This window comes from Epinephelus moara, chromosome 7 (genome assembly GCF_006386435.1).
Source record: "Epinephelus moara isolate mb chromosome 7, YSFRI_EMoa_1.0, whole genome shotgun sequence".
In the NCBI taxonomy this organism is placed as follows: domain Eukaryota; kingdom Metazoa; phylum Chordata; class Actinopteri; order Perciformes; family Serranidae; genus Epinephelus; species Epinephelus moara.
In genome coordinates, this window is record NC_065512.1 from 24,039,983 (window position 1) to 24,063,197 (window position 23,215).

General features: G+C 40.0%; 3 protein-coding genes across 4 annotated transcripts; all 3 read right to left on the minus strand.

Annotated features, from left to right (window-relative positions):
* Positions 1-94: 94 nt before the first annotated feature.
* Positions 95-11,376, minus strand: dnajb2 (DnaJ heat shock protein family (Hsp40) member B2). 2 transcript variants are annotated; one of them, XM_050048535.1, is made up of 11 exons: positions 10,856-11,364; positions 8,332-8,428; positions 7,727-7,836; positions 7,413-7,466; positions 7,070-7,186; positions 6,705-6,779; positions 6,351-6,483; positions 5,258-5,328; positions 4,815-5,111; positions 561-632; positions 95-419 (listed from the first exon to the last, which is right to left on the minus strand). In XM_050048535.1, the coding sequence occupies exons 2-10, from the start codon at positions 8,394-8,396 to the stop codon at positions 604-606; spliced, it is 951 nt and encodes a 316-aa protein (XP_049904492.1). In that variant the 5' UTR covers positions 8,397-8,428; positions 10,856-11,364; the 3' UTR covers positions 95-419; positions 561-603. The 2 variants fall into 2 exon arrangements, with proteins under 2 accessions (XP_049904492.1, XP_049904491.1); XM_050048534.1 differs by lacking the exons at positions 95-419; positions 561-632 and having other exon boundaries at positions 1,368-5,111; positions 10,856-11,376.
* Positions 11,377-13,501: 2,125 nt separating this feature from the next.
* On the minus strand, positions 13,502-17,374 carry tuba8l3 (tubulin, alpha 8 like 3). Its single transcript, XM_050048529.1, has 4 exons — positions 17,229-17,374; positions 15,606-15,828; positions 14,815-14,963; positions 13,502-14,621 (listed from the first exon to the last, which is right to left on the minus strand). Exons 1-4 carry the CDS (start codon positions 17,229-17,231, stop codon positions 13,644-13,646), a joined length of 1,353 nt encoding a protein of 450 aa, XP_049904486.1. The 5' UTR covers positions 17,232-17,374; the 3' UTR covers positions 13,502-13,643.
* A 1,392-nt stretch (positions 17,375-18,766) lies between these two features.
* Positions 18,767-21,987, minus strand: LOC126392857 (tubulin alpha chain-like). Its single transcript, XM_050048532.1, has 4 exons — positions 21,862-21,987; positions 21,353-21,575; positions 20,809-20,957; positions 18,767-20,712 (listed from the first exon to the last, which is right to left on the minus strand). The coding sequence occupies exons 1-4, from the start codon at positions 21,862-21,864 to the stop codon at positions 19,738-19,740; spliced, it is 1,350 nt and encodes a 449-aa protein (XP_049904489.1). The 5' UTR covers positions 21,865-21,987; the 3' UTR covers positions 18,767-19,737.
* Positions 21,988-23,215: the final 1,228 nt, after the last annotated feature.

Consider the following 23,215-nt stretch of genomic DNA (forward strand, 5'->3'; position numbering starts at 1 on the left):
AACACCTATAGATCTGCTCTGAATGTCGTACACAGCTCCTTTAACTCTGATGTTTCCCTTTGCAAAGATGAACTACCACGGACTGATACAGAGTCAGCAGGAAATGTTTTATTTTCTCTGCTTTATATATATATATATTTGTCTTATTCATCAGTTTTCACTTGCAGGCATAATTCAAACTGAAATCTAGCTGAGACATTATTAGTTAATGCAGAGATGATTGGGAATATTTCCTTGGGTTTCAAAATACAAAGTTTCCAGTCTGTTGCTCCACAATCAGCTATTTACACACACTCACACACATACATATAAAATACACATTTGCATCTTTTTCCTTTTTTTTTTTAAGTGTCATTCAGCAGCTAGGAGCCATGGTGGGCAGAGAGAGACAAGTGCATCATGGGAAATTGACCTTTGACCTGTAAGAATAGATGTAGAAGGACATGTTATACTTTATCAATATTGCAAATACTGTAGGAATCACCTGATGCTACTTCAGGGTCTACATGGGGCTTATAGGGAGACTCTCAGGGTGCTTCAGGTTCACACTGGTTCTTTACCTCAGGGCAGGACTAGGGCACAGCGCAGCGTGAGCCAATCAGGTTAGCTTGTGAAGGCCTCGAAGTCTGAGTCTGAAACAGGAAGCAGGAAGTGTAAGACAGCAAATCCCAACTTAAGGCCAAATAATGTGGTGCAATAAAGTGTGCGTGTCACATTACCAATTTAAAAAATAATGCTTTATTTTTTTTAAGTGTCACAATAAAATCTATTTACAGCAAAGAGGAGCTCATAACATGAGCGAAATTAAAATGTGAGCAGAAGAGATCAGCAGAAAACATAATGTCTGATAGCGCTACATGAACTTCCACATGGCACTTTTTGTTTCGACAGGTTTTAGAGACATCAAGATCATAGTGACAATAAAAATCTTAAAGCGGCTTAGTTTGCAGTGAAAACAGGTGAAACTTTCTTGCATAAAATAAAGTTTAGGCCATGGGTGAGTAGAGATGAACAGCTGAGAAACAGGCAGACTTGTAATGATCAGCTCTTGAGGGAATGTAAAGGGCTTGAGTAAGTAAATAGGGAGAAATTGGATTTGGACACAAATATAAGGACACTGATCATGTTCTGTGGCCCTTATTGAGTTTTTAAATTGAACTATATGCACTCATTAATTTTAAAACAGCTGATCTACATGGGGAGAGAATCACTCAGAATGAATGACAGGGCTAGCAGCACTGCAGTTCATCATGTATCTTTAGATGTAGTAGTAATGGTGGTATTAGTAAAGCATGTAATCAGTGACAATTGGTGTAAAATGCAGAACTGTTACTGCCGTATTTTGAAAAAAATCAAATATCCAAATATCCTCTTCGGCTCAATCTTTATTTGTTATTTCCCTTTTTAACAATCTGAAAATAAAAAGAACAAAAAACTTGGCAGGTCAGTGAAGTACAAATGATACAGGCGGATATATATATATATTTTTATAAGTGAAACCATCTGCCTCTTTCTCATTCGCTCTCCACGCAATAACAGTTTGGAGAGGAGAAGTGATAAAACAACTCAGAGACAACAACAAGTATTTGAATCTGTTTAAACTGATGATGTGCTCTCACAGATCTGCTTCATTTTTGCCAGTGATGATAGTTATCCTTTAAAGTGAAAGTAAAACTCATGCAATGCAAAATAAACCAAGCACTCGTGAAAAATATATGACCACCAAATAACAAACTATAGGGTTGCAGCGGTATAAAGGTTTCCCAGTAGAATTAACAATACTAGTATCATGTACATTTCCTTATTTAAGGTATTGAAAAAAAATCTCTTTTCCTCCTGGACTGCCTGTCAGACTTTTTACACATATTTCCATTAAATAAACCTAAAGAACTAATTTTTAATTCCGTAAAGGTTCATTGCAACTTATTATTATTAATAAAAATAATTGTGTAACACTGTATACAGTGATACTGTGAAACCGTGTTATTTTCAGAGATGTTTATTGCACCCTGAAAATCTTATACCACTGCAACCCTATTACTGTGCTCTCTAAGCAGTGTAAAGGCTGGGCAGGAAAAGGGACGCTGCCTGTAATAAGGTACTTGTTGAGACAGACGTGTCTTTGAACAGTAGTCTTTTTTTTATATCATTTTATAACACCTTTGTGTTTTGGCACCAACAGGACTGTCTTTCACTTTCAGCCTTATTTAACAGAACACAATCACATTTAAAACTCTTATAAGTATTCCTCTATGTGTGTGTGTGTGTGTGTGTGTGTGTGTGTGTGTTTGTGTGTGTGTGTGTGTAGTGTAGCTCGCACATACGTATGCCAACAAACATTTTGTGGTCTCGAGACAAAACCCATCACAGCAGTAGCTGCCATGAATTATTCATTAATGCTGATGTATGAATGTAGACTGCAAAAATATAACATCAGATTCTCAAACCAAAATAGAGAGTTTTTTGATTGACTCTTTTAACTCACCTCAAGATACATTCTTGGAAGATTATTAATACTTTTTTAACTATTAATGCAATCTTACTTTAGCTTTCAACAACATTACACAACAGTGTCATTTTGTGCACTAAGCAGCTATAATAGCCTGACTCACAGCATGTAGACTGTGGGAATATGGACTGTCACTGGCCTCCTATCTCAGATGATAACACATTTCCAAACTCCCCATCGCTACATGGAACTAGTCTCGCATAGCCAGACCTAACTCCACAGATCGTTTGAGCTCTGCATGTGAAGCAACAACAACCACCTCCTAGCTAGCAAACTGCACGCTATAACATCTTTTAATGTTCTATGTGGCATTTTCTTTTGCTTCTTTATTTTGCAAGGGCACCATTGCTGCACCTGGGCTTAGCACCACCCAAGACGATTGTATTTGGTTTAGAGCAGGGGTAATCAACCTGCTGCTCAGGAACCACATGCGGCTCTTTAGCACTTCTCCAGTGGCTCCTTGTGGCTTGGACAAAAACTTTATAGTAAGTGGACAGATTTGTTTGCTTTCACTACTAATGCTGCAGACTTTAAGTACCAAATAAATATAAATATCCCACTGCAGAGTAGTTCTTTTGATGTAATACATATTAACGCATGCTCATTTAGACCTATCAGGAATGTTCATATGTTAATTTAGATTAAATAGGCTGTGTTGCCGGCACTGTAAGGCACAAATATGTATTGCGGCTCTAGACAGATTTAAAAAAAAAAGAAAAAGAAAAAAAAAAGGCTCATTTGATAGTAGAGGTTGCCGACGCCTGCCTTAGAGAAATACAAAACAAGCATTTTCTTCCCTTTGTGCCTTTGTGAGCGCTGACACAGCCCAAGATAGGTCTGGCTATGGGAGACTACAGCTAAACTGGGGCAGATGGGGTTAAGTGTTTTCAGGTTGCACTTAACAGATGTTGACAGAAGGAAAAGGCAGCTACAGCACCTCCCCTACTCTGACAGTTCAAACCAGTGCAAGGGAAATCAAACCGAGCATTGATTTGGCGATGAAGCTCCATATTTCTAAACATTCTCACAACCATAACAACACAGCTGAATTCGACGACTCACTCCTCAGACTATCCTCTCACTAATGTAAAGCTGTGCTTTAAATACATTAGTTGTTCTAACATGGCACATTTGCAGTGGCAATGTACGCAATGTACGCAATGTACAAACATAAGAAAGTAGTTGAAGGCACTAAAAGGATCAAAATACGTAAAAATTTATATAATGATTATCTGTAACTGTGATTACAGTCATAATGCTGTACGCATTGTACACAGTGCTTTGCCATCCAACTAATCTATCAATCTACAATCTGAACAAATATAGCCATGATTGTTTAGTAAAAGTGTATTAAGGCAAAGACATGTATGTTTTTCTACATATATAAATATGTTCTAGAAATTAGTATCAGCTGACCAATAAACCGACGTCTCTTCTTGATCAAATTAGTTTTTATGTCATGATGCAAACCACCAGAGAAAGTTCTGTGTCCTGCTGTAGACTTTGATCTATTGTTTGAGACTGGGCTGAATGTGACACAGTTCTGATACATTCCCTTTGCCAGAGCGTCAGAATGAGAAACTTCTATGGCACACACAGACGCACACAGAAAAACATGTACACGCACATACAACACCAACTTGGCTACAACTAAATCCCTCTTAATCCCACTGTTTTCAGTCTATGCAAATATTTGGCAAATTTACATACAGTACATTCAGATACAATCCTCTCTATTGCTTCACATTCTTTTTTATCATGTAGATGCATGGGCAGTTGTATGGTACTGTCTGTGTTGGCACCCTGTCAAGCTCGCTGTCTCTTTTAGAGGTGTTAAGACTGCATGAAAGCTGTGTGATCAGTTGAGGCACTGCCTCAAATTAAGAGTCTGGACACCACATCACATTAGAGTCTGGCTGGAAGCAGAACACTGAGGTAAGTATAAAAAAATAAGGCATCCCAAATACACACACACTGCATTAGCACACAATACATCCGCACTTCTTTTTCTTTTTCACACTGCCATCACTACTTTTCACGGCTGGTTCAAACTCTTCTTCACTGGTTTGGCTTAGTGACGTAGTGGTGGCAGTTGTAGATGACTCGGGAGAGAAGTCTGGTTCCCTTGTTTCCTTTCCCTTCTCTTCCCACCTACCTCCAGGCCCTGAGCCCATTTTAAACTGCCTCTCCTCTTCTTTTCCTCCTGAAACCACCTTTTCACTATATTCTACATTAATATTTGCAGACTTAAAAACCCTACCTCCTTTCTGGCCACCAGTTTTGTTGCTGCCCCCACCCCCAGCACCTGATATGAAGTCGGTAGCAGCTGCTCTCTGCTGGGCTTCCATTTCTGACAGGCTGCATGCCAAAGCCATCTGCAGGTCTTCGTCATCTTCTTCATCGTCACTGCTGCCCGCAACCCCGTAGTTGTAGAAGGGGGCGGAGCTAAATGATCGACGTGTGGCTGCGGTGTAAGGGCTGGAGCGAGATTTGTCAGGCTCGGCGTGTGATCTGTTTTGGATTTGCGACCTCTGAGGTGACTGACGGGGCTGACCCTCTCGTCGGCTCAGCTCTAGCGCGAGGGCCATTTCATCCTCCACACCTGGGAACGACACAAACAACAACACAGGTGTGTATGTGCACAAGACAAGAACCATTGAAGTATTGTTGACAAAAGTAGTTTGAAGAAAGTTAAAGGGATGGAAATATTTATTTATTTGTCACACCATTCAGTGTGTGTGCTCTTACCATTAATTAGGACACTCTTTAAGACCCCATCCTCCTCAATCTCTGTTCTTTCCTGTCCGTTCTCTTTTATCCTGTAAGCAAGACAAATACACAGATAAATGATGTACAGAAATACACAGAAAGCAGGGCACTGTTGGCATTGAATGCAAAAAACTAAAGTCAAAATTCTTGTGTGTTCACACCCATGGCCAAAAATGGTGAATCTGATTCTGAAATGTAAGACTAAAATTTCTCCATTTCTATCACTGAATTTTTCTCTATCTGTGTGTGTTAGTGTAAAAGTCATTTAAGAAACAAGCACTTAGGGCACTTATAGTATATAGTGGTATAGTGGCACTTATGGCTACTATGATAGAGCTACACCCATTCTGTGTAGTTGCTAGCACCAGCTTCAGTAGCCAGCTGGAAGCAGACAGGTTACTGTGAGACAAATTATCATGAGAGAAAAGTAAAAAAAAAAAAGTTAAATTTATGTTCCGTATGTTGTCATGTATGAGAAATGTAAGGGGACTTCTTGGTTATTATAAGTGAATTATTTAAACAGCATTTGTAAAAGAATGATAATGTTCCAAGTTTTTTGATCCATACAAGTTATTGATCATTGTAACTGTGATCCCATAAGCCATTTCCATTGTAACAAAAATTGGAAAGCAATACACAACCCTAGAAAAGAAAAAAATGATTCAAATATCCAGTTGCATTCAAATAAAATTCAAATCGCAATCAGAAAGAAAATGAAATAGTTTGCCGCAATCCATTTTATCTTCAGGTCTGGAGTCGTATAATACTAGCAAGCAAAATGCCATCACACCCTAGTCAAAAAAAACAAATAAATCAGAATACTGTACAAATCAGACACTATGATATTATGCTGAGCTGAAAACCAGTGTTGACATTTTTTTCAAGCGGCATTTGTTACAGTAAGGAAATTTTAAAGTGTAGGAAAAATAATCTGTTCAATAATGACAGATTAAAGATGATTTTCTTTTTACTTTCATGACCATGTGTCCCTCTAAGGATGTTAAGTCATGACATTTCTGAAAATATTATATTTCTTAGGTTGGGTACATTTTCTAAGGATGGCATTACATACTTCTTGGTGGTGGTGCGTTTGCCATTTACGATGCGAGTGGAGGTAGAAACTGATTTGAAGTTGCCCATCCCTCCACCAAAGCTGTCCATCCCATCCAGACCACCGAAGGAAGAGGAGAACGAGGTAAAATCAACTGTGGATGATGAGGACATGAAAGCAGGGAGGAAAGAAGAGAGACTGATTGAGTTCACTGCAGAATCTCAGTCTGTGCAAATATAATACCACTCTTGTGTTACTAAATGCACAGTGCTTTTAATGTTGTGATCACAGTATGATATGCCATGATCCCTAATTCGACACCTATAGTACAGGATACTGTATTACCCATGCAACTTTCAGCATGTAACTGTTTACCTCCTGCTGATGGAAATGAAAAGAACCGGCTGGGGCCGAGACGAGAGGATGAGGTTCCAAATGATGAGAAATCATCTGGAAGAGAGAAAGAGACACACTTATAATTTCTTAAATACTCTGCTGTTTGTTGAGATGTAACACTAAAGAAGATGTTTATGTTGCTAACTAAGAAGATTGGGATCTTCTGCTGTGAGGGCTTATGTATAATTTTTGCCCCAAACACAGAAAGGGAGATTTTCCCCATGTAGCATAAGCAGACTTCCAAAGTCATAAACAATGACTTTGATTGTAGTTTTCATTTCCCCTCATACATCCTCCTAATTTAAATAGAATATAACACCACATGAACATTGTGTATGACTCACCAAAGAGGCTAGCGAAGGGATCCTGGCCGCCAAAAAACTCTCTGAACACCTCATCTGGGTTGCGGAATGTGAAGGTGAATCCTGGGAAATCTGATGAGAAGTCTGCGCTGGAGGAACCTGGAGAATTGAGTCGTAGGGGTCAGGTAGGTAAGGAGCAACCACGAGAGACACAGAGTAGATGAAGGAAAACATATCATGGCCGAGAACAGGAGAAAGTGAATGACATGGAAGGTGTAGAGGAAAATGCGGAGAGAGGAAAAAGCAAACAGAGTGAGGAGGGGAGAAGGACTGGTAATGGATGCAGTAATATCTCAATATCTAATTGGAGCAGGGTTTTATTTACCTGTCTGTCGCATTCCTTCATTTCCAAATTTGTCATATGCATCACGCTTACTCTCTGTAAAGGAACAAGTACAATTTAATGATGGATTAACAACCCATAGACAGCGATACATATCTTTTTCTTACACAGACAAGTTCAAAAATATAAATACTATGGTATAAACTGATTTAAGGGTTCTGTGAATGAAGGTCAGATTCAGATTCATGACTCATCATCACTACAGAGCAACCTTCAACAGCCACTTGACAAATGCCAGTCATGTGACAGACACACACACACATAAATCTACAAAGACACACACTGGCCTGACTTACTGTCAGAGAGGACTTCATAAGCCTCAGCCAGTTCTTTAAACTTCTTCTCTGCTTCGTCTTTGTTGTCTGGATTTTTGTCTGGATGCCATTTCAGTGCCAGTTTCCTGTACCTGGGCACACAACACAAACACAAACAATGACTTGTACTTGTAATATGGTCTCTCCTTTAACAACAAACAATACACTGTGCAGAGCCTTAGAAAAATAAGACACCAGACCACTGAGATCATTACATGTCTTTGAGAAGTCTGTATTTTTCATGCCAGTGGTTTTCAAACGTCTTTTTATGGATTTAGTTACGATGTATAATGAGTTATTATATTTTTGGTGTTATGTCTTTTTTTTGCACGTGTTCTGAGTGAAAATGTTTTTCTCTGAAATCAAACTCTAATGTGGTCTGAAGATCATAAAATCCAAACACATAAAACTAAGAAACTGCTTATTTCTGAAGCAACCTCAACGTTTTAGGGGCTTATATAACCTGGCAATGTGAAGACGGAAGTTACACTTCAAATGTATTTTATACACAAGAGGAATGTTGCTGTATTGTTGATGAATTAGTGTAAAAAGTCTTGACATTTGAGGGACACTCCCTGGATACTCACGCCTTCTTGATGTCGTCCTGAGAGGCTGTTTTGGGCACTCCTAGAATGTTATAGTAATCCACCATCTTGCCTCCTGTCACTCCTCACCACAGCCCCCCTGAAAGGAAAACACAACTAAGTTTTCTTTTGAGGACAGAACATCTTCAAATTTGATTGGACACACATTTTGCATTCATCACTATCAAGTCCCTGGTAGCAAAAAGTTTGTAAAACTTCTGGAATCTGTGGTATTTCTTAAACCCCAAAAAAGGAAAAGAAACAGCTCTCTGCTCATTATTTATTTAATTTGCAGACAAGTGGTCCACACACTACAATGGGGGCTGTCTGGGGAATGGCTGAAAAAGGCTATATGTAATGTAAACAGTTGTTTATCAGTCTGTAAACAAAAGTGTTGACAAATACAGATTTTTGAAACGTGGAATTACCTTTTTTTGGAATGTGCTTTCACTTATGTTGCCTGTATAGACTTTTTTTTAGGGGTTGTGTGGGCATGTACAGACAAAACTGACATCTCCATCACTATCGTGTTAGTTTTGCAACAACTGTGACATCACAACAACTTTTACTATTTGTACATGTAGTTTGATGATATTATGTGATTTCCAGCATGCTCTGCCCAGCTTTAAAGCTTCCAATATTTACTGAAACTGTCACTATATTCAAACAGCACTAAATGTGTTGAAAAAAAAATCATATTTCTCTGCTTACTCTATTGCCTTGTAGTGCCTCTAATGCCATTTCTGCATGTGAATGAGAACAACTAACAGTAGACTATATTTCTAAAAACATTACAGATGAGAAATAGGCAATACAGCAACAGAATCTTGGCTCATATTTGATCAGCGATGCCTAGTTTGAAAGTCTGATCACAGTTCGGTGTGTTAGAGGCTCCTCTGCTCTCATGGGCTGTTTTCAGTGTGCTGCAGTAAATTCCTAGCAAATGTTATTTGAAGCAGTAGGAAGAAGAGGAGGGGCATGATTTTTTTTTCCAACAAACTAGCTGTCTCTGGTACTTCTCTCAAAATCCAGTCCCCATCTACAGCTTTAACCTGAGCACGGCACTAATCTGCCAGTAATTGAAATCACCTGTGTGGTGGGTGTTAATTAGTGTCTCTGTGACAATAATATGTGTTTACTTTTGTTTCACAGTAAATTAACCTCCATTGATCTTTTCTCTGGTGAAAATCTCCAACAAAATTAATCTAAAATACATTTTACTGCAGAAGTCGACTTAATTTAATTGAAGTCGCATCAATTTCCACCAACGTGTGACTGACACTTACAAGAGATGCTCTTTAAAGCTGCTTTCTTTCACTAGTTTTCAGGATGAGTCACCATGATTCACACAAACAGTGAATAATAGAGTGTTGACTGCCATATAGATTTAGACTAGAATCAATATAGTGATCTAAGTCTCACATTTAGGGCCATAACTTTAAAACAATTTGTGTGGAAGTAGGGAACAATAGTAGTCAGTATGGTTAGCACTGTTGTCCTTACCCATACAAGACAAGTGACTTATCCGAGACATATGTATGTGTAGACTCGTAACAAGACGTCATTAGGTAAATTTGAGTTTTAACCCAAATATGACGCATGTTGTTGCCTGGTTGGGGTGTTATTAGCCCATTAAATGGCTGTTATCAGTGGTTCTTAGCCTCGTACAGTAGATATGGGTAGAAGAGGTCACACTTGGTAGGTTCAGTAGCGTTATCAGCCCACTAAATGGCCGTTTGTGTATCTAATGTAATGTTTCTTAAACTTTATGTTTTAATTTGTCATTGCAATTAATGAAATGATAAACATGGAGCTAATTGTTTTTTCTTACTGAATAGCTAATGACATTTTATGGTGTAGTAGTTGAACTGTATGGGGTAAAACAACATCTTTATGTTACACACAATAAATAACGGTTTTTTTAGTCCTGCACAAGCTAAACTAGATAGATGAATGCACACATATTTATGTCCTACTTTTTCTTAACCTTTTTTTAAAATAAAATGATTTTTTAATCATAAGTACTTGGAAGTGTGCCCTTGAAATGATGAGACCTCAGTACAGTCAGTAGTTCCATTATAGTCACAGTCAGACTTAGCATTCAACTCATCATGCCAATCTCATTAGTGGACTTCAACAGTTTTAGGGATGACGCCGGGGACTTCCAAACTGAGGTAAAATAACTAAACTTAACTTTCTCTTCCCCCTCGGGAACAGCGATGTGCTCACACAAGTATCATTACTATGTTATTTCTAGCGTCATGGCATCTGACAACTGCTGCTGACATGACAGTGGGCCTACACAAACTTACACACACGGACAGATGCAGTTGCAGGCACAGGTGTTGTCTGTATTCAAGTAGCAGCAAAATTAAGGGTACCATTAACATGAATTGGTATTTCAATAGAGACAATATTTCCTATTATGGTAAAGTTGGACGTCTGTACTAAACTGTAGACGCTATGCTACATGGTGTACTGAGAGTGAGTAGCCACAACTTATGTAGCCAAAGCTACATGGACCTACCGTGCGAGTGTGTCGGCCTTATTAGTGGGCAGCCACCGGTCCGGAGCGACAATGAATTAGTTATGATAGCGGTGCCTCTGGTATGCGCTCCCTCTCGCTCTCTTCGTGACAGCCCAACACACAGCCTCCTCCTCCGGTCCTCCTCTTCTTCTTCACCGCGCCGACACAAATACTCTGTAACGACACAATATGTCTGCAGGGTACCGTTATTCCCCTGCGCTTTACTCCACTGGCCCCCTATCGGAAAAACAAGCGGAGAGTCACAGCCCTGTTTGCCTCGTGTGCTGGTCTAAGCTGCACGCGCTACGTCATTATCAGCTGAGAGCGAAAAAAAAAAAAACACACAGCGTCTGGAAGAGCCTGGAAGCGTCGTCAGACCCGCCCTGCCTCAACAACGGCCTGTTGCTCACAGCTAATGTAGCTTAACCTATAAAAACAGCGGCTTCTGATGGCAGTCACGGAAACCTGCATTGGTCAGCCATCCAGGTTAGACATATGAACCAAATTACAGGGCCTGTGTGTGCTGTATTTGTTACACATACTTCTGTCTGTTTTTTTTTTAAACTTTATTTATACCTTTGGTCTTTTCAGCAAATATACACACAAACATTAAAGCACACACACTCAACCCTCCCAGACACCTAAAGAGTAAAAAAAAAGAATAACTAAATAATAACATAATAATAATAATAATAATAACAATAACAATAATAACAAACTATCTTCATTTTATTTTTCTGTATTTTTCTGTTTATTATTATTCATATTATCATCATGAAAAATGCACCACCAAAAGTAAAGAATTTAGAGAAGAAAAACATGAAATAATGATAATAATAATAATAATAATAATGATAATCATAATAATAATTATAAAATTAACATTTTTTTCTGCATTTATTATTATCATTATTATTATTATTATTATTATTAATAATAATAATAATACTGTTCTTATGAATATTCCTTTTTCTTCTTATCATTATTATTATTGTTGTTGTTATTTATACCCAAATAAATAAGTAATAAATAAATAAATAAATAATTAATAATCTTACTTTATGTTTCTGTATTTATTATTATTATTAATGATAATAATACTGTTCCTATTGACATCATATATATCTTATTATTATTATAATTATTATTATTATTATTATTAATTTTTTTTATATCCACCCCAAAAGTAAAGAGTTTACAGAGGAAAAACATGAACTAATAATAATAATAATAATAATAATATTGATGATTATAATAATAATAATAATAATAATGATAATAATAATTACATACAAATAAGATACTTAATGATGAATTACTGTGTGGTTAAATTATGTGTGAGTTACTATTACATGCTAACCATAGTGTTACCAGTGCAGTGGTCAGTTGTTAGCAAGCCAGTTCATTTAAGTATTAACTTCAGGTTCTTGGGACTTGTACCTTACTTGAGTATTTCCCTTCATAGGTCCTTTAACTCCATTACATTTAGCCATAGCTAGGCAACTTTGCAGATAAAATTTTTACATAGGACACATAAGGAAAGTTCACAAAATATGAATTCATTGTTGTACACTGAAGCACCCAAGAGAGATACAATTATGTCAATATTGGCTAGCTCATACCTCAAAAAAAGCTTCAATAATTATGCAGTAATATTATATGCAGGCGTATAATCTTTATTGTAATTCTAACAGGGGTGATTCTGCTACTGTATATGATGAGTACTTTAAGTACATTTTATCAATAATAGTTCTGCTCTGAAGACTTGAAATACACAACTGAACTGTTAACTGCAATGTAGTATCTGTACTCTGTGGTGGTACTAAGACTTATACTTAGGGGAAAGGAGCTGAATTCTTCTTCCATTGCTGATTATAACTACAGATTCAGTAACTGTGTCCATATAGAGCAGAATGTTGTAGTCACAGCCCCTCATAAACTCATTGTTAAGAGCACATTACTTGTATTTAGTAGACAAGAGAAGTGTAGTTCACCAGAAAGTAGGCTTTTGGTTCAATGTGTGACTCAGCTTGATCACATGATGAGCACATGGACTGGACAGTCATGTACTGTAAGGACTACACCTCTTTATGTACAGTCAGAGGTCTAACTCACACAGCTGCACTTGCTGGTCACCATTCTCCCATCTGGTGGCTGAGGGAAGCAACTGCAGGTATAAGGCCTGACCCACCCATTGTGTACTTTGTGGCTAATCATCAACATAGAACAAAAAAGCAGGAAATTGGCAGAGGCAGGGAAACAGGAATTTCCTTTGTAAATGAACAGGAGCTGCATTTAAACACACTGTGAAATCCAGCAACACACTGTTAATGGTAAATTTAACAAAATGTATCATCTAGATTTTTTTAATCCATATTTACTCCAATGAGCATGTTACTTTGGGCACTACGAATGATTTTATTATGCTCAAGTATTTTGCCTGTGTCTCTTTTACAGACAGCAATCCTTGTAATTCTTGCCAAAGTGCTAATGATATGTTCCCAGTTTTCTCACTGAAAAAGTTAAATGCTAAACTCAATAGTCTGAGATGACAGCAGATGACTCAGTATGAAAGGCTTATTAGTCTCTCAGGCTAGTAGGGTGTTGGCTATGCTGGGCGAGTTCAGGAATAATCACAATTCATCGTTTAAAAGGTTCATGACAACATTTTATTGATAATACTGATATTTTATCACCACCACAGGTTATCAGAGTGTTATTGGGAATGTGTTACATTCATGATAACTTTTGGAATGTGCGATGGTAAAGCCAGATGATGTTTGGCCCTTCAATACTCCTCTCCCTCTTCATCCTCCTCTCCCATGCTGTCAGTGCCAACCTCTTCATAATCCTTCTCCAGGGCAGCCATGTCTTCTCTAGCCTCTGAGAACTCTCCCTCCTCCATGCCCTCCCCAACATACCAGTGGACAAAGGCTCTCTTGGCGTACATGAGGTCAAACTTGTGGTCAAGACGGGCCCAGGCCTCAGCGATGGCTGTGGTGTTGCTCAGCATGCACACAGCCCTCTGCACCTTGGCCAAGTCTCCTCCAGGAACCACTGTTGGAGGCTGGTAGTTGATGCCCACCTTGAAGCCAGTGGGGCACCAGTCCACAAACTGGATGGTGCGCTTGGTTTTGATGGCAGCAATGGCGGAGTTGACATCTTTGGGAACCACATCGCCACGATACAGCAGACAGCAGGCCATGTATTTACCATGACGAGGATCACACTTCACCATCTGATTGGCTGGCTCAAAGCAAGCATTGGTAATGTCAGCAACTGACAGCTGCTCGTGGTAGGCTTTCTCTGCAGAGATGACCGGAGCGTAGGTGGCCAGAGGGAAGTGGATACGAGGGTAGGGCACCAAGTTGGTCTGGAACTCTGTCAGGTCAACGTTCAGGGCTCCATCAAAGCGAAGAGAGGCTGTAATTGAAGACACAATCTGGCCAATGAGCCTGTTCAGGTTAGTGTAAGTCGGCCTCTCGATATCGAGGTTCCTGCGGCAGATGTCGTAGATGGCTTCATTGTCCACCATGAAGGCACAGTCGGAGTGCTCCAGGGTGGTGTGGGTGGTCAGGATGGAGTTGTAAGGCTCCACCACTGCGGTGGAGACCTGGGGGGCTGGGTAGACAGCAAATTCAAGTTTTGATTTCTTTCCGTAATCAACAGAGAGTCTCTCCATCAGCAGGGAGGTGAAGCCTGAGCCAGTGCCGCCACCAAAGGAGTGGAAGATGAGGAACCCCTGCAGGCCAGTGCACTGATCAGCCTGAAAGAAAAAAAAGTTGCATATTCGAAAGGTAAGAAATCACATGAAAAATCACCATGCTGGCTATTTCTTTAAGATCTGGATTTCCTTTTCTTAGTGTTTTTTTAATCTTGAAAAGCATTAATCTTGTTCCACCAAAGAACAAGCCTGTCAACATGCTAAACCTGTCCAGCAAAAGTAACTAAACTCTCACCAGTTTGCGTGTCCTGTCCAGAACCAGATCGATGATCTCCTTGCCGATAGTGTAGTGTCCTCGGGCGTAGTTGTTGGCTGCATCTTCCTTTCCTGTAATCAGCTGCTCAGGGTGGAACAACTGACGGTAAGTTCCTGTACGCACCTCATCTGTAGAAAGACAAATGAGAGTTAGTAAATGAGTGATCCTAAATTGGAATCACTACCAAGAGCTTGACCAGTGACCTAGCATATTTGGCAACATAGGCAAGTTTCCTCTGTTCAGTTATTGGCAAAAGAAAACTTTGTTCTTGTAATAAAGACATGATTATCATCTGCATAAATGTGTTTTTTGTGCAATGTAAACCATAATTACTGTAAGCTATCCTCATGTTCTATTTCAAAATCTTAACATGTGCATTCATTGTTAAACACTGAATGTGAAGTAGAAGTGGTAATAGTTGTGTAGACCACACCCTCTCTTTGAACATTTAAACAATGTTGTCATTGTAATATCGTAAGTGCTGTCTTTTCCGGGTTTTAAAGGCTGCATTACACTAAACTGATGTCATTGTCTAAACTTACCAGACTGCTTTTGCTGTTCATTTGGTATTACTCACTTAGTCAATATATTGACATAACTAATTATTATTTATCAAAAATCTCATTCAATATCCAGGTATTTGTTAAAAAATATCATGATATTTGGTGTTCTCCATTTAATCCAGCCCTAAGTTAATGTATAGAGTGTCATCAATGTAAGTCAAGTGTATGAGTTTCTATTAATTTGTACACTATTTACACATTACTGACCGATGACAGTGGGTTCCAGGTCGACAAAGATGGCTCTTGGAACGTGCTTCCCTGCCCCTGTCTCACTGAAGAAGGTATTGAAGGAGTCATCTCCTCCCCCGATGGTCTTGTCACTGGGCATCTGTCCGTCCGGCTGGATCCCATGTTCCAGACAGTACAGCTCCCAGCATGCATTGCCCATCTGGGCTCCGGCTTGGCCGACGTGCATAGAAATACACTCACGCTGAATAAGAGAAGGGAGAGAGGTTGTTTAGAGGAGGCTGCCAACTAACGTGTTATCAGATATATATTTGCTATCCAAAAGCATGTACTACTGTATTTACTTTGAATATTAACTGATCCAACACTAACTGCTTAGAAATAACTGGAGACCTTTAGAGTGTGCATCACTGTATGTCAGGTCAGCTCATGAGTTCAGCTGCGTGGTTTTATGTTATGTAAAATAAGGTGAGGAAACAAAGGTCATATATTGTTTTTCATTATTACTTTATGGTTCCCATGTTCCGGGTTTGAACTTCATGGCATGATGTCTGCTGCCAATTTGGAGAGGAAACAGCTTAGTTGACAAAGAAATATTGACTGCTGAACACTGTGTGCCAGAGCAGAATGTTAAAGCTTTCAGCTGCCCAAGGTGCGTACAGTGACCCAGCATTTAAATTAAAGCAGCTATTTGGTTGTCCACAGTCTGCTCTATGGGCTGTTAGAGGAGAATCCAGCAAACCTGGGCAGGAAATGCAGCCACAGATGGAAAGCAGTTCTAAGAACCCATTTTACTGTGTTTCTCCAATAAAAGTGGAATAAACAAACTTAGTCACTATGTGGCAGACGGGAAGGCCATGCCTCAAGAAGATGGGAAAAACCTTCCCCCACTTCTCCATCCTGTATCTCCTCCCTCTTCCTCCTCTCCTCCCCTTTTGGCTCTCTCTCCTCCCCCATCCTGTCCAGCTGCATAGTGCTATGTAACAGTCAGGGATGTCTCCCTCTCTTTCTCCCTCTCTCCACATCTCTCCCAAACCAAAAACTCCTAACAGCTGCAAAATGGCTGCCAGCAAACTCATACTGCCTAGGCCAGACCACTCCTCTTTTCTCTGTTCTTTTTCTCCATCCACCCACTGCCACGATTACTGCGATCACTCCTTCTTAGTCAAGATTACTTTAATTCTTTAACAAACACATGATTAAGACTCCAGTTGTTTTTTTTCCCCTTTAGTTACATGTGTTTCCCACTTTATGACTTAATGTAATACATCAAGCAAGTATGAGAATGACAAAGCAGTCTAACTCATAAAGTGTCATTTGACCTAGATTGCCCAAGAGTACAGATATGACTTATCAAGTCTTGAAGTCATAAGGAACAATCCTGTGGCATTCCTCTTCCTGAATTCTCACCAGACATGCCCTGAAAAGTTTCATTATATAAATCCAGCTCAAAACTACTGTCTCTTAATAGGATAAAGCTGCTTTTGTATCAGTAACCTTCAGCTCCTCAGCAGAGGCCTTATGAGCATTAAAGAAGCCCGGCTGTTTAATCCATCTAATGCTAGGAAACAGAGACAAAGGGAGGCTGAAGGGAAGAGAGAGTGGAAATTTCAAGGCTACGTCATCAGCCAAGCTGTTACTCACCATTTTGTCTGCTCGTCCTTGGACTGACGTTGAGGATTCAGATACAAGGCAGAAGTGCGGAGGAGAGGGAGAGTCAGGGTTTATATAGGCAAGGATGTGGAGGGGGCCGGCAGGAAACCACAGCAAGCAGCTGCATAGCTCATTGGCGGGAGGGAGCAGCAGTTTGAAAAAAAAAAAAAAAAAGAGGGAAGTCCCTTATGCTGTCTGTCTTGTAACCCGCCCTTACATTTATCTGCTTTGTCTGTCAGTTTGAGATTAGATGCTTATGAATTGAAAAATAACCCTCTTTCATTTTCTCTATAATCATTTTTGCTCTTTTGTCCTATGTTGTGTGTGCAAGTTTACTTACATACAAAGCTTCAGTGTTCACTCCTTAAGATTTCTTAACATATAATATACAGTATATTCATTGAACAAGAACTGTAGGCAAGGAGAGTGATTATTCTTATTTCATACCACATGCATCTGCACCCACACACACTCATCAACAACCATACACCCTTTGTCTGTATTAAATCATTAAAGGTGCTGTATACAACATTCAGAACATTGATATAACTGCAAACAACTATTTACCATGTAAAGACACAGTGGAGTAATGGCACCCTGAGCAGAGAATTAAGCCGCGCTACCTCTCTGTGTGTTGCAATCTAAGCTCTTTGTGTGTATCTCACTGGCTCGCTAATTGCCACTGCTCTGCACTGCACTCATATGGTGGTTACCACTGATAACACTGTCCCCGTCTCACAGTGGTGGAACGATGTTGTCGCCATAAACTGTAACAAGTAATGGACAACGCTACCGTGACATCACCCACTGGTTTGTGGACTCCTGTTTGAAAGCCTCTAGTTTGACATTTCAGCCGCCGCTGTTGGTTTTTTGGAGCCAACAGTGATAGTATTTGGACAAGAACATGCAGCTGTGAAGGAGCAAGCTGAGTCATAGACCATAATGTATGACCACCTTGCACATACCCCGTCACTCTAAGTGTCCCCTCTCTTAAATAAGCGTAACCTTAAGCCTTGATAAAATGTAAACAGATGAGTTATGTCAAAATGTACCCCCTGTACAGCTGTCATGAACAAGAAAATGAGCTGCAGAGATCAAAACCACTTTTGCACTAGACTGTAAACATGTTTATTTCTGCTGTAAGGTTTAGCCTGTTAATATGGGGCCCATGTGGATTAACTCACTTCTGAAGCCAGCCTCAAGTGGCCATTGAAGGAACTGCAATTTTTGGCCTGTCTGCATTGGCTTCATTTTTCAGTCCTGGACATGGCTGCTTCTTGTTGCCAAGCATAATGCACACTCTCTGGCTTTACTCTGCACATTAACACTGTTAGCTCTGTCAACACTGCTGATGTTATTAGTTGTTAACACTGATCACACTGTTAGCCCTGCTGCTAGCCCCTAGTTCAGCCATCTACATGTTGATAGCCATACGTGTGCAAGCTGGCTCAGACACTGAAATAGATGTGCTCTGAAAGTTGCATACAGCAGCTTTAAATAAAAAAAAAAGCACACAATATTGGTCTGGATAAAAGAAAAGGCTGTGAAGCTCTTTATTCTTAACAGTCAAATGTATAAGACATGCTTTCATGGTAGGAGAAGTAAATGGTGAGCAGTGACAATCCTTACATGTAACATGAGATGACACAGATGGCATAGCAAAACAAAGAGTTTGAGTTTAACAAGCCAATTCAGAATACACAGAGAGACATAACATTGGAAATTAACATACAACTCAAATGTAAAAGATTCAAAACAAACAAAACTTCCATGAAAACCCGAGGACAGTTTTCTGTTTATCCTTCGTACAACTTTTTAACAGCCCTCACAGGATCACAGAGCTGTGATTCATACATAACTGGGATCCTATTGTTGCTGCAGGCCACTGTCTGAGCATGAGCTACACAAACAACACCAGTCAGTGAGTTAGTCGGTTATTTTCTCTCCCTCCCGCTCTCACACAGTCACAGCTGAATGGCATATAGAAACTGACATAGGAGCCCTTTCATAACTTACATTCCACATGGGAGAGGATAGTGGGGGGAGGTGCACAAAAGAGAGGGTGTGGTCTAAGTTTCTGGGCCTGATACTGCTGAGAGAAAAGATCTTTAAAGGCCCAAAACGACATACGTCTGACCACAGGCTTGTTGCCGTTACTTTGGGTGCAAATACAGTACCATAACTACAGACTGTGTGAAATGTGATCCTCATGTTTTAAAGCTTCAAGATGTTCAGCTAAGCTTGTTTTGTAATGTGTGTCACAGAATGCAGTACATGTGACTGACTTCCTCATGGTGCTACTTGTTTTAGGTGTTTGTTATTTCACCATTTTGCTCAGTTTTAAGGATAATGATAGTAATAGGGACCATTCATGTTATTTTCTTCACAAAATTGGTGCTGTATAGTGCTGTATACATACATTTGACCTACATTTTTCCTCACTACTACCCATTTTAAAACCATCACTTAACTTTTGGCTTAAATCTAGGCCCTAGGAGATTCAGTATTCCTCTCCTTCATCCTCATCACCTATGTTGTCAGCACCCACCTCTTCATAATCCTTCTCCAGGGCAGCCATATCTTCCCTAGCTTCTGCAAACTCTCCCTCCTCCATGCCCTCCCCAACATACCAGTGGACAAAGGCTCTCTTGGCGTACATGAGGTCAAACTTGTGGTCGAGACGGGCCCAGGCCTCAGCGATGGCTGTGGTGTTGCTCAGCATGCACACAGCCCTCTGCACCTTGGCCAGGTCTCCTCCAGGAACCACTGTTGGAGGCTGGTAGTTGATGCCCACCTTGAAGCCAGTGGGGCACCAGTCCACAAACTGGATGGTGCGTTTGGTTTTGATGGCAGCAATGGCGGAGTTGACATCTTTGGGAACCACATCACCACGGTACAGCAGACAGCAGGCCATGTATTTACCATGCCGAGGATCGCACTTCACCATCTGATTGGCTGGCTCAAAGCAGGTGTTGGTAATGTCAGCAACTGACAGCTGCTCGTGGTAGGCTTTCTCTGCAGAGATGACCGGAGCGTAGGTGGCCAGAGGGAAGTGGATACGAGGGTAGGGCACCAAGTTGGTCTGGAACTCCGTCAGGTCAACATTCAGGGCTCCATCAAAGCGAAGAGAGGCTGTGATTGAAGACACAATCTGGCCAATGAGCCTGTTCAGGTTAGTGTAAGTCGGTCTCTCAATATCGAGGTTCCTGCGGCAGATGTCGTAGATTGCTTCATTGTCCACCATGAAGGCACAGTCGGAGTGCTCCAGGGTGGTGTGGGTGGTCAGGATGGAGTTGTAAGGCTCCACCACTGCGGTGGAGACCTGGGGGGCTGGGTAGATGGCAAACTCAAGCTTGGACTTTTTACCATAATCAACAGAGAGCCTCTCCATCAGCAGGGAGGTGAAGCCTGAGCCAGTGCCGCCACCAAAGGAGTGGAAGATGAGGAACCCCTGCAGGCCAGTGCACTGATCAGCCTGTAAAAAGCAATTAACAAACCATTGAAGTTAACAAAAAAACATATAATACGCTAGAAACATGCACCCTCAGTACACTCAGATTGATTGTCTCACCAGTTTACGTGTCCTGTCCAGAACCAGATCAATGATCTCCTTGCCGATGGTGTAGTGTCCTCGGGCGTAGTTGTTGGCTGCATCTTCCTTTCCTGTAATCAGCTGCTCAGGGTGGAACAGCTGACGGTAGGTTCCTGTACGCACCTCATCTGTAGAGACAAATAATACATAAACAGATTTACTGAATGAGTGATCCTAAAATTGAAACACTATCAAGCGCTTGACATCAAAATGTTTCTACAGCGGCAAAAGAAAACTTTGTTGTCGTGATAAAAAGCTGATTATTATTTGTATGAATGTACATTTTTGTGTATGAAAAAAAGTTGTATTACCTGTCAAAAATGTTAACGTGTGTATTTATTGTAAAAAACTGGTTGAGATGTTGTGTTTTACATTTAAAAATTTAGTTATTTTTACACAAATGAAAAATGCAACAAGCCAAATTTTAATTTTCTAATCACTCATATAGCTTTGTTAATAATAAAAACTACATTAAAACGTCCATTCTGTTTAATATAACATCAGCTATATGACAGACACTGACCGATGACGGTGGGTTCCAGGTCGACAAAGATGGCTCTGGGAACGTGCTTCCCTGCCCCTGTCTCACTGAAGAAGGTATTGAAGGAGTCATCTCCTCCTCCAGTGGTCTTGTCACTGGGCATCTGTCCATCTGGCTGTATCCCATGTTCCAGACAGTACAGCTCCCAACATGCATTGCCAATCTGAGCCCCGGCTTGGCCCACATGAATAGAGATACATTCACGCTGCAGAGAGGGAGCAACACTGTTCAATTACCAGAAGCATCTGTTTATTTTTCACATTACTGCTGCACAGAAATGTATTTAACTGCTTAAATCCATTTATCATATTGTACTCTGTCTGTCATGGGCTAATGTAGATAAGAAAACTAATTTATTTTGACTTAATTTACAATATTTCAAACTTTAATTAAAAAAAAAAATCAACTTATTTTTTAACAAATACATTCCAGCTCAAAATTGTTACAGCAGTATGCACAGTAAGTTTCCCCACTAGCAAACCTCATCTTACCATAGTTTATGTCTCTTCTCCAATGTCCAGGTATCGGTAAGAAGATGCAGTGCTGGAGACAGCTGTGCTCCTCTGCTGTTTTATACCTGCAGCTTAAGGTGAACAGTGATTTGATCTGAGCTGTAATCAGAGAGCCTACTGATGTGACCAGGATAAGATCATCCGCTTGACAGGCAGAGACACAATGCCAAAGGAGGTCACCACCCTATTCATTGTGTGAGTCTGTGAGCATTGGTGTGTATGTGCACCTCATATTTCAGAAAGCAGTGGCAGAAACCCAGATGAGGGGCAGGTAATATAATGTAGTTTCACTTGGCAGGTTCTAATGTATGACTTAATAATGTAAAAAAAAAATCCCTTGTTGCTTTGTGGTTGTTTTTTTAATTGTAACATTTATGATGAGCAACAGAATGACAAAGAATCAAACTGCTAAAGTGTGCCACTGTCAGGTAATGGTGTACCTTTTCTGTATGCTAATTTGGAAATTTTGGAATGGAGATATGGTGGAAACAATACAGTTAAGTACTATTACTGACTTTTTCAATGCCACATTTTCATGATGTATGACTCTTATGTGTCAGTATTGGAATTCGATGGTTAAACACATGAATTTAAACACAAAATTTAATCTTCAAGTCGATTCGTAATTGTTCTCCTTCTGGAGGCTTGCACAAAATGCATGCTAAAAATATAAGCTGAGACTTTGATCATTTTTATGGATAGGCAGAATCTCCAAACACAGAAGATCTGCTCTGAACCCCAATGGCATCTTGAACAAACTGAAATGTACTGTTTTATTAAAAAGAAATACACCTTATTTGTCTGGCACCTTACTTTCCCACACTCTTTACCTAAGCTGAAATGAACTGTCACTCTTTATTAAGCAATACAATATATATGAGAGCTGCTCCTCCTTCCCTAGTTCTTCAGCCCCTTGGGAGAGTAGAGAAACTCAATACATGTGAACCGCCTTATAAGGCGTCAGCTGACTAAGTGGAGTAAACAGCAACTGCGTGCCAGATTGGTTCCACTATGCCACAGAAACAGGGCAAAACTAAGACAAAAAAGGCACAAAATCATGTTTATTAAAGTCCAAAATAGGTGATTTCTCCTCAGATTTCTGAGCCCAGAAGGCCGTTTGCACCAAATAGATTGTACAGTTCACATGTTCATAGTTTCACTTGGCTGGCAGTGGAATAATTGCCTGTTTCAGCTGGCAGGAAAAACCCAATCTAATGGTACAATACCATGGCTCAAAGGCATAACTCTCTGTTATATTTAAAACAAGTCAAACCACTTTCAAGACCAGCGGGCATCTGCTCTAATAGGGGAGTGTTGATTCAGGGTAATCTAC

Bases quoted from the DNA above. Each gene is read 5' to 3' on its own strand.
- dnajb2 (XM_050048534.1), bottom strand. From the start codon at position 8,396: ATGGTGGATTACTATAACATTCTAGGAGTGCCCAAAACAGCCTCTCAG. The intron at 7,187-7,412 runs GTAAATAAAACC...TCAATTCTCCAG, and splicing joins TGAAGGAATGCGACAGACAG to GTTCCTCCAGCGCAGACTTC. The intron at 5,329-6,350 runs GTATGTAATGCC...TCTTGCTTACAG, and splicing joins AAACGCACCACCACCAAGAA to GATAAAAGAGAACGGACAGG.
- tuba8l3 (XM_050048529.1), bottom strand. The intron at 14,964-15,605 runs GTCAGTAATGTG...GTCTTTCTACAG, and splicing joins CCTGGAACCCACTGTCATCG to ATGAGGTGCGTACAGGAACT. The intron at 14,622-14,814 runs GTGAGAGTTTAG...TTTTTCTTTCAG, and splicing joins TGGACAGGACACGCAAACTG to GCTGATCAGTGCACTGGCCT.
- LOC126392857 (XM_050048532.1), bottom strand. The intron at 20,958-21,352 runs GTCAGTGTCTGT...TTGTCTCTACAG, and splicing joins CCTGGAACCCACCGTCATCG to ATGAGGTGCGTACAGGAACC. The intron at 20,713-20,808 runs GTGAGACAATCA...TGCTTTTTACAG, and splicing joins TGGACAGGACACGTAAACTG to GCTGATCAGTGCACTGGCCT.